Source organism: Mya arenaria, chromosome 15, assembly GCF_026914265.1.
Source record: "Mya arenaria isolate MELC-2E11 chromosome 15, ASM2691426v1".
In the NCBI taxonomy this organism is placed as follows: Eukaryota; Metazoa; Mollusca; class Bivalvia; order Myida; family Myidae; genus Mya; species Mya arenaria.
The window spans coordinates 55,908,528-55,919,935 of record NC_069136.1 but is presented as its reverse complement, the minus strand read 5'-3'; the positions used below and the strand labels follow the sequence as shown (position 1 = coordinate 55,919,935).

The 11,408-nt window shown below is 37.7% G+C and overlaps 1 protein-coding gene across 2 annotated transcripts in view; it reads right to left on the bottom strand.

Moving 5' to 3' along the window:
• Positions 1 to 328: 328 nt before the first annotated feature.
• LOC128220215 (sushi, von Willebrand factor type A, EGF and pentraxin domain-containing protein 1-like) overlaps positions 329 to 11,408 on the bottom strand; it is a 32,543-nt gene continuing 21,463 nt past the window's right edge. For both annotated transcript variants that reach the window (XM_052928503.1, XM_052928504.1), the window contains exons 12-18: positions 4,835 to 10,774; positions 4,249 to 4,587; positions 3,571 to 3,710; positions 2,960 to 3,140; positions 2,421 to 2,762; positions 1,326 to 1,685; positions 329 to 964 (exon numbers count right to left, since the gene is read on the bottom strand). In XM_052928503.1, coding sequence (XP_052784463.1) covers positions 750 to 964; positions 1,326 to 1,685; positions 2,421 to 2,762; positions 2,960 to 3,140; positions 3,571 to 3,710; positions 4,249 to 4,587; positions 4,835 to 10,774 — 7,517 coding nt within the window. In that variant the 3' untranslated portion in view covers positions 329 to 749. The remainder of the gene's footprint in view (positions 965 to 1,325; positions 1,686 to 2,420; positions 2,763 to 2,959; positions 3,141 to 3,570; positions 3,711 to 4,248; positions 4,588 to 4,834; positions 10,775 to 11,408) is intronic.

The window sequence follows — 11,408 nt, the reverse complement described above, 5'->3', positions numbered from 1 at the left end:
ATCAACGTCCAATAGTTTTATTGGCTCATATTTTTTAAAAAAAGAAGTCGCGATATTGTCATATATTTGGTGTTGGCATGTAAAACTTCAACCTTAGCCATACCTTTTCATAACGCTTTGTATACCAGTGGTAGTATATACATATATATATGTAGCAACGCGCATGAAGCTGGCTTAAGTGTTGGCTAAATACGAACAATTCGACCAGTCTTGCACAGGTACAGTACGAGGCAGTGTCATGAAACAAAATAAAAGCATTTGCTTATACTATTCATGATTTGGTCACAGTGTAGTGTAGGCGTGATAAAAAAGTCGTTCAACTATAGAGAATAATTGTATCCACATACAGCTTATGAAAGAGTATGTCATATGATAGTTTTATTTTCACAGTTTAAACACCTTTCCACTAGTATCCATGCATGAACTGATGAACACGTAAACTAAATAATACCAATCCAGACATAGTCAAAGATGTCTTTCGTTCATATAATTAAAAAAATAACCCAGTATATACAGTGTTTGAGTTGGCATGTCCCAACATAATGATATACTTGAAATGAATACAGAAACAAAACCAATTAGTGTCTTCTATCTGTGATAATATATATACCAAATAAGTCCAATGCTCCCTAATATTAGAACGCATAATCACAATCTGCATTCAATTAATTTTATTATAACACAAATGTTCAAGTATATTAGAATGCAGAATGATTAGCTTCTTTCTAAAAATGAACAACAGTTTGTTATTATATGCAACCAATACAATTATCACAATTAAAAATGGTCCCATTGTCATCAAATACTGGACATATATCTGAATCACATTCTCGTGCATAGATCGAAACAGATGTTTCATTAAAGGAACATTCGACGTGTTTCCGACACGAACCAGGATAGGAGTATGGATATGGCAAATACAGTGTTGTGTTGGTCGTGTTTGTCACTTCGTCACAAATTGACTCTGAAAAAAACGAATGTAAAAAATGCATTAGATAAACATCATTTTTAAAAATGAAACAAATTACAGGGATATGCCCAGTAACATTAAACCTAACAAGTTTTAAGCACAAGGGTGAAGACCAAACACTTACACAAAGAACGAGGCACGTCACGATACAAGACAACAAACATTAAATAACTATCAGAATATCGTCATTGGTAATTGTTAGGACGACCTCTTCAGCTCGGTCGGTAAAAGTTGACATACCTCATTGGGAGTTTATAAACCAGTCGATGTTAATGTTAATTCAAAGACACTATTAAGTAATATTAATACGTAACGTTAAAATAGAACAGTATGCATGATTAATCAAATGCACAACCTGGAAGGAGTGTAACATCGTACACTGGAGATGATACCATAGGATCGGTAGATGATGCATTCTGGTAGACACTGCATCGTATTTTGGAATTATTGTAGGAATTGTCAAAATTAATTTGTTTGTATGTAACAGTGACGTTTATTTCACAGTTTCTTGACGTCGTTTCTGGTGGCTCAGGCATTGTCAGGTTAAATGCACTAAATTCGGATTCACCGCTCCTTTGGATTTCAATTTGAACGACACGGTTTGTGTCAGAACCAACGTTTGCAAGACACCACAAATAGTCTAATGCTGTATAAGGAGTTGGGATATTTTCCACAGTCGTCAATGGAATGGACAAGATAGGTTCATTCGGGTCCACTGCAGAACAAAAAAGAAAAAAACAGTTTTGTTTTGTTTAATAGGATAAATGTACCGGTCAAATAACATTTGCCGTGTTCTTGCGATGCAATGACGTTCATATGATATAACAAAAATGGAGCACATGCTACGGACGCGTTTGTTGGACCGACATTTACCCAACCATAACTTGTGTTCACTTTTGTCGTATTGTCAGCTGTGAGAAATGTTTGAAATAATCCCGATTTATTCATGAACGTGCTTTCGACGTAAATCTCTCCTGGTGGTGAACGGACTTGGCCCTTGCATGAAAATAATTGTTGCTATAAGAATCCAATCTCTGGTATACTCGCTCAGCCATTGTGAGAATTGGTAAACTAGACGGGCCTAAATAATTAGTATCAGCATAGTAAATTAATGCTAATTAATGCTATTTACGTGTTGGAGTATTGACGATTCGTAACTGTTCTTGGCTAGCGACACATGTGAAAATACAATATGATCTAGAGACTCATTGTTCACATACATAACACTGAAAATATTATTGAATATACATACTGCCATACATTGAAAAAAGTTTAATTTTAAAAATGGGCTTAAAGACACGAATTTAAACTAACTCATATAAATAAAATAATAAATAGAATTATATAAAAATGACTGCAAAACATTTCTCTAATATGGTGTTTTATTCAATATATTAAACATTGCAATAAACCAAAAGAAAATAAGGTACTAGTGCCAGAATTAACTCACTTTGAAAAGTTATCTTAGTTGTATCCTGGCCTAGAACTACGTCCCCATTTAGAGCTGTACATGTGTAGTTTATTGTTCCAGATTCCATTGGCGCATCAGAACAAGAGACGTTGTTAAAATAGACAACGACCTTAACTGCAGTGTCTGTTAAGTTCGAGTGCGACAAATCAACGTTACTCCCATTCTGCAAATTGTTTGCTCCATCAGGAAACACTTTGACAAAGTCTGCATCGTTTGGCTTCGAAATAACAACCGCAGTCCAGTTATCAATGTTTGCCACATCACATACGATATTCCCGGGTTGTCCAATCTTCAGCAAATATGAGGATGTGGGAAAGGCGACTGGAAAAAAAACATGCATAATTTTTCAATTTGTTAACAAGTGATATATTAAAATATTATATCTTTTAAAATAGGCACGTCAAACCATTTTAGTATAAAAGTGATAAATTCATTATTATGTTAACTGTCATTTTAACAAAATGTAAGCTGAGACAAAGTAGCCATAAAATTGATGATTGTTAATATTTGACATTTACCGTATGAGGATCGTATTTCAATCGTTCTGTTTGATGAAACCAGAGGGGGACCTTCGACTGTGCTAGTTTCACAACGAACAGTAACTTCAGTAATATTGCTTGGAAATGTTGGCGCCATAAATACGGCCTCCACGTATCCATCACATTGTGGGTTGATTTCTTGAGTATCTGTATTGGACATCTGTAACGAGGAATATAAGAGAGGAAAATCAGTAACCGCAGTTAACTTAGTCTGGTTTTATTCCGGTTTTAAATTCAATGTGATGCTCAAAACAGACTACAACAACAACAGCCTTTTATGTAATGGAGATATTACATTGCAACACTAAATCCAAACAAACGCACAGCAAAACAGCATGAGGGTATCCATTTACCATGTGTAGTTATGAAATTCAATATTGAAAAATCTTGGAGGAGATGATAAAAATGTTTCATATATAATTATATATATTGAGGTTTATCTTAATAGTACATACAATAATAATTACATGAATTCTAAATATTTATGACTACAAGATGTTGATATACTACATTTGGTCACTTTTTGTGTAGATGCACATGCACTATGTTTTTATACACAGACTTTTGATTACAATTGTGAAGGCAAATACCTCGCCGGTTGTTACAACTAATGACAGGTTTCCTGTGAGCCCATTCTCATTCAAGCCAACATTTCCTGTACATTTTATTTCTCCTCCATGGCCAGCGTTCATAAATTCTGGTGCCGAAATGTTAGGAATAGTTGCATTTCCTGCAAATAAGAAAGTTACTCAAGAAGTTGGGGGGTTTTATCTGAAAGAACTGCAAAATGTGGAATAACAATTTTAAATCCGTAATCACGCATTCTCATTATCAGCAATAAATCGATATTACAAATGCGTGAAATATGTAGCATTGACTGTGTATATTGCTGTGAATACAACTGTGTATTGACGATAGTCATGATTACAACATCGTCAACCCGAACATAATTATGCAGTCCGTCAAAACCAGGCCACAGGCAAGTATGACGTTATGGAAGAAATATCTTTCTTCCAGCATGCATAAGCGTACCATTCGTTTTCTTAATATATTTTTGTTAGTTGACGGTAAACATTTAACCACTGTCCCAGTGATGATGAAAAAACAATATGATTACTTGCCTTGCTGCATTTTCACATCTGGCCTGGTTCATATATCTATATTTAAAGATCCAATGTTTTGAAAGTTCAAATGAAAAAAATGTAACATTTGAAAAACGAATTAAATTTTCGTTCGAATACATATAAATTAAGTTTTATGTATCATACCTGTTAAGGAAACTGAGGCGTTCGCAGATTTCACAATAGTGAAATTACCAGCTTCAACTTCGCATATATAAATGCCGGCATCGTCACAAATGATAGACGATATGTTTAAACCAAATTCGAAGGTCGATTCCAAGGAATGAAACGCTGTGTATGTATGAATGCTAATCTCATCAGTGACTCTAACAGATCCAGTATCATTCCAAACACTGAAAATGGTTTCTCCGTTCTTTTTCTTCATGACAGCATGCTGCCAGTTGGGGTTGTTCGAAATGATACATTTTATAACGGCTTCCTGACCACTTGGGAATGCAAACATATCTCGTTCAAATGAAATTTGACCTTAAATAAGACAAATCAGGATCTTTCACTTTAGAATATTAAAAATAACTATTTTTTATAATAATCTATTATTTGTTACTTAGAAATAAAAGTAGTCGCAGAAGCGGCAGCAGAAGCAATTGTAGCTATGTTAGTGATGTTGTAACATATGTAGTGTTATTGTTATCCTAATGTATACCATATTTATTATGCAACTTTGCAAATTATTACATTAATGCTTTATAACATCAGCTCATGTGTTACTTACCCTGAATTTGACATTCAGGAGCTCCTATCCATCCATTCTCTGTACAGTTTATCTCTCTCACTGAGCCAGGTGTAAAGTCAGTGCCGGGAATACAGGTCGGTATAATTGACCCGTTAAAGGGCGCCGTCGTATTGTCAACGGTAAATAAGCCCCTTTCGACCACATCAAAAGATATACAACTCACAAGTTCACAAACAACTTCTGCTGACCAGCTACCATCGTTTTCACATATAGTGATCGCAGTACCATTTACTTTGTAGCCGTCACTGCAAGACACATGTACCACGGAGCCTATTTCAGTTTGAGAATCGTTTAAATATCCATGTTCTATAGTTATTGGTTGGCAAAATGCTAAATCACACTTAGGTATCTCAGTCCATGACCCATTTTGCTGGCAATCAACATTTGAAGAACTATTTAAATTATATAGATCGAAACATGTAACATTCGCACGTCGGTCCATGAACTTAATGTTTCCGTTTGTTATTGTAAGAGTGGGACACACCACGTTTTGCTCACAAACCGGAACATCGTCCCATGACCCGTTGGCTAAACAACGAACTTCACTATTTCCAGTCAGTGTGTAATTATCATTGCATTGTACTTGAACAATATCTCCGAACTCAAAAACAACGTTCGTTTCGTCACTGATTGAGCCATTTCCTATGTTCAGCTTTAGGCATTTCACTTTCTGGCAAGATATACTTCCTTCCCACATTCCGTTTTGCGAGCAAACAATTTGTGCATCACTTTCATTGGAGAAGTTATAACCCTCGTCGCATTCGTAACTTATGGACGAATTATATTGTCTTGTAAAATTCGCAGATATGTTCCTTGTATTCTCTATAAAAGGAATCGTCCCACACTCGATCAGAGAACAATTTCCAAGTTCTAACCAATTTTCATCATCCATGCACATTGACGTATTAATTCCTGTGAGGTAGAATCCAGGTTTGCATTTGATTGTTGTATTAGAACCAAATGTGTTTCCACCATCGTCGACAATCTCGGCGTTTTCAGGAACAGAAATATCGGCGCATGTTATAACTGTGCATGAAGGAAGATGTGACCAAGACCCATTTGCAAGGCATTGAATCTCAGATGAACCTTCTACCTTAAACCCTTCATTGCAATTGATTGAAACTTCGTTGCCATACGAATAAAATAGTTTTGAAGGTGAAAACGTTCCATTTTCAAGTGAAATATCACCTGTACAGTTAACTGGTTCACAAGACAGCTGTTTGTTCCACATTCCATTTTCATCACATGTAACATTGCTTTCATCCAACAAATCGTAACCTTCATCACATGTCAGGTTATATAATTCACCTATTAGAAACATTACTTTATCTGGGTTTGGTCTTCCATTTGATACGTTTTGTATTGTACACATGATTTTTTCGCATTCAGGAAGAACAGTCCAATTTCCGGTCAAATCACATGTCAGAGTTGTGTCGTTCGTCGTAAACTGATATCCTTCGTCACATTCCACCTGAATGACACTGTTAAAAGGATAAATCTCTCCATTAGAATCATTTTGTGTACGCATGTTCTTCTGTGGCATAAAAGGATTACATGTAATAGTCTCACAACTTCCTATTCCGAGCCAAGTACCGTTCTCACACAGGGCAGACCCATTTCCATCATGCATATATCCGTACTCACAGGTAACGGTTGCAGTAGAACCATTTGATGTTGTAACAAATGTAACATTCCCATGCACAATAATTGGACTACTGCAATTTATTAAACTGCACGTGGGAATGTCGGTCCAGTTCCCATCAACTTTGCACTCAATCACATTGCTACCATCCAATGTGTATCCTGCCGCACATGCAACTATGGCAGAGTCTTCAAACGAATAATTTGCAGTTGAGTTCGCTATGTAAATATTAGAACCAAGCACAGAAGGACAGCGAATGAGCGCACACGTTTGATAGTGACTCCAGCTACCGTTGTTATGACAAGTTATTTCTTGAGTTTCCAATGGTTCATATCCATAACTACAGTTAACCACTGCCGTTTCGCCAAACAGTGTTGTGTTGTTAATATAAATAACGATACCGCTGTCTATATTTTGAATTTGCCCACAGTCGACTTTGGTGCAGTTAGGAAGAGTTCCCAATTCACCGTCAATACACTTCACTATAAGACCAGAAAGAGACTCATATCCATCATGACATTTGAATTCTAATGCGGTCTCGTTAGTGTTGACAATTGAACCGTGGTCAATATCGGTTGATCCATTACATGTAACTCTTGAGCAGTTAACAACAGGCCAGTCACCAGTTTCAGAGCAGGTTAAAGGTTTCTTTCCAACGTAAACAAATCCATCATTACAAAGAATGTCAATATCTTCTCCGTATTTAATATCTGTGATGGTACTTCTGTTTTGACTGTTTTCAACTACATCAAAATTGGTACATGTGATGGGGAGACATTGTCCTATTTCTGACCATGTCTTATTTGCTTGACATGTAGATATATTCGGTCCAGGCAAGGCATACCCGGGATCGCATGAAATAGTAATGGTGCTATTAAAATCATCATCTGACCCATCCAAATTGCCGTTTGTTACTTGTTCATGCTCTCCGCAATTTATCTTGACGCATTTCACTCTAGTTGTCCAGGTTCCGTTTGATTGGCATTCAGCCGTCGATATAGTAGGATTTTCCATTTTAAAGCCGTCCTGACATTTAATCGTTACATTTTCTTTAAAGTATTGACCGACATAAAAACTATCATCAATGTCACCAAATTCCGGTGGGATAAACTTGACACATTTTATGGCGTTACATATTGGAAGATTAGTCCAAGTTCCATTTGCTTGACATGTGACCGACCTCGTACCGTTAATTATATATCCAACTCCGCAGGCTAAATCAACAGTTATATTGTAGTGAAAAAGATTTGCGCTTCCTTCAGAAATTGCAAGGTTTTCAGGGAGGATTTCTTCGCTCAAATGTGTACAGTTGATGGGGGCGCAAGAAGGAGCATTGCTCCATGATTTGTCCACTCCACACTGAATAATTCCCGATCCCTCAAGTGCATAACCTGTATTACACGTGACTGTGATGTTGTCACCGTAACTACTATTGTATTGGCTCGTTTCGGCGTTCATTATGGTTTCTCCAAAGGCTCCACATGATACAGCCTCACATTCTGGAAAAGGTGTCCAGTTCCTATCGGCTTGACATGTCACTGAAGTTGAACTGTTTGTTTCATATCCTTCCTTGCATACCAATTCAACTGTATTATTGTAGGAAAAAGGGTTGGTGCTTCCCACAGAAATCGCTACGTTTTTAGGAAGGATTTCGCTCAATTGTGTACAGTTAATGGGTTCGCAAGTAGGAGCACGGCTCCATGATCTGTCCGCTCCACACTGAATAATTCCCGATCCCTCAAGTGCATAACCTGTGTTACACGTGACTGTGATGTTGTCACCGTAACTACTATTGTATTGGCTCGTTTCGGCGTTCATTATGGTTTCTCCAAAGGCTCCACATGATACAGCCTCACATTCTGGAAAAGGTGTCCAGTTCCCATCAGCTTGACATGTCACTGAAGTTGAACTGTTTGTTTCATATCCTTCCTTGCATACCAATTCAACTGTATTATTGTAGGAAAAAGGGTTGGTGCTTCCCACAGAAATCGCTACGTTTTTAGGAAGGATTTCGCTCAATTGTGTACAGTTAATGGGTTCGCAAGTAGGAGCACGGCTCCATGATCTGTTTTCTGCACACTGAATGATTTTAGCTCCCTTGAGTACATAACCTGTGTTACACGTTACTGTGATGTTGTCGCCATAATTACTACCGTCTTGGCTCATTTCAGCGTATTCTATGGTTTCTCCGAAAGCTCCACATGAAACGGGCTCACAAGAAACTTGAGTAGTCCAGTTTTTGTTTGATTGGCATACATCAGTGGTCAATGCACTATCAGCATATTCGTATCCTAAATCGCAAATCACTGTTATAGATTCATTAAAATAGTTGGCAGGAGACTCGCCCTCGGCGATATGCGCATTGGGAGGAACAGTGTAGTTTTTGCACATAACTGGCACACATTCAGGAGATATTGTCCAGGTTCCATTGGATTGACAAGTTACATTTGCATTTCCCTTCATTTCGTAGCCAGTAAGACATTTTATGGTTATGTTGGACATGTATGTGTTTTTACTTTGGTCGTTTACCTCGATAAAATTGCTATTATTGGGCAGTTTAAATGGAAGGCAAGTGACAGGTGGACACTCGGCGATATCGCTCCATGTACCACTGCTTAAACATTCAATAGATTCACTACCATTAAGTTGGTATCCCTCGTTACACATTACCGTCAGTTTGGTCTGAAATACATGAGAGCTGGTTTTATTTTCAATATTACCATTTAATGGAGCATCGGTAGCATTACAGGAAATTGGCATACAATACCCAACAATTTCCCAAGATCCATTGCTGTGGCATTTGATGTCTTTCAATGTGTAGCCATCCTTGCATTCAACGATGCTGCCGTTCGCATACGCTTGTTCAGGAAGTGTCAAGTTTCCGCAATCTGATTGGTTACAAATGGGAAGTGCGTCCCATTCTCCGGTTTCTAAACACGACACATGTTCTTTTCCAATGATGCTAAAACCATCTTCGCATGCAACAAATATCACACTTCCAAAAGTAGTATTTGCTTCATCTTGGATCTGTCCATTTTCAATTGAAATATTTCCACAGTCCTGAATTTGGCAAACTGAATCAGGGACCCAGCCTTTGTTACTCTGACATTCAGAAATGTTCTCAATAACCCTATATCCATTTTCACAGACAATTTCAACTCTATCTCCAAACCTATATCCTGTAGAACTTGATTTTATTGCATGTTTCGGGAAAGTATCACAATATACTTTGTCACAGGACGGACGATAATTCCATGTGCCATTGCTTTGGCACTGAATTATGCCGTCTTGTGGAAGCTCATATCCGATATCACATTCTACTACAGCTGTATCACCAAAAACGGTCCCGTCGACATATGTTATGTTTCCATTAATGAGTGTGGCAATTTGTCCACAGTTCTTTCTCGTGCAGACTGGAAGTGAGTCCCACTGACCATTCTGACATTTAACAATAGTGTTGTCATCCGTTTCATATCCGTCATTGCACTGGTAGATTAACGTGGTTTCGCTTGCATTTGATATTTTACCGTTGTCAATATTTGTTGTGCCACTGCAAGCCACGGGGACGCAACTGATATTGGGCCAGTCTCCATTTTCATCACAGGATAAAGAAGTGTCTCCGACGTATTCATGGTCGTCCTGACAAAGTATTATTATTGGTTCATTGAATCGGATATCATTGACAATACTTGTGTTTTTACTGTTTTCAACTTCTTCAAAAGTTTTGCAGAGAATAGGATTGCATTTTCCATAACTGGTCCAATTCCTATTTGCTTGACATGTCGATGATGATTCACCTTCAATCTCATAACCAGGATTACATGTTATGTTGACAGTGTTTTCATATTCGATTCCATTTTCAAATATGACACTATCATCGGGAGCCTGGAAACTTCCGCAGCTGACTGCGGTGCATCTAACGTTGCTCGTCCATTTTCCATCGGATTGACATGTTTCTGTCTTTTCAGCTGGGTTTTCATATCCGTCGACACAGAGAATTGTTACATTCTCATTGAAAACCGATCCAACAAATGAGTTTGGGTCGTATCCAAGTATATGGCTATCGATTTGAGCTGTATAATTTCCACAGCTTATTGGACTGCATCCTGGTAAGTTTGCCCAACTGTTGTTATTGACACATGTTACGTTAAATGGATTCTGATCGCTAGGCAAGGCATATCCCTCATCGCATGTCACTTTCAAAATTGATCCGTACAAAGAACCTTCCGAAGTCGCAGTCGCTCCGTGTGTCACGGTCGGTTTCTGTCCACAGTCCACTGACGGAGTAAAGCATTTGTTTAAAATGTGGTAAAGCAATTACACACTGCTTTATACAGGCGCGTAGCTGCCTATACTTGAGTACAAGATTCTGACAAAAAAATCAACCAAAGTTGCAGTATGCGTACTTGACTACATGATCCTTAAACTGTCAATTTTCCAGTACTAAATAAAGCAGCGCAGACCGCCCAGAATACACCAGATTGCACCATGGTTTTCTTTTTTTCTGAGGGTGCATGCCCCCCGAAACCCCCTAGCACAGTTATGAATCCGCATGAATAGAGGGTAGCTACGCCCCTGTTATATCATAGGAAATTTACAATTCGACTAGCATTATCAATTTTATCGTTTTTTATGTCATTCAAAGGCTATATGTGTGTATTATGTTATGTTTAATATTACAACGATCTGCAACGTGAGTATTGTCCGACAAAAGTATCCTGCTTCTTTCGTTTATGCATGGGTAAATTAAACAGTGGTGAGTTTTATAAGTTTCCGTGAGCGAGTAATTATGTCATAAATAACGCGCTGGTTGACTCTGTCTTGTCCATTGATAATCAGATGAAAAACAAATTTTCCTTTAATAATCAATTAAAAAAAGCTTGTATAATTTTGTCTTCCCTATAGCTAAGT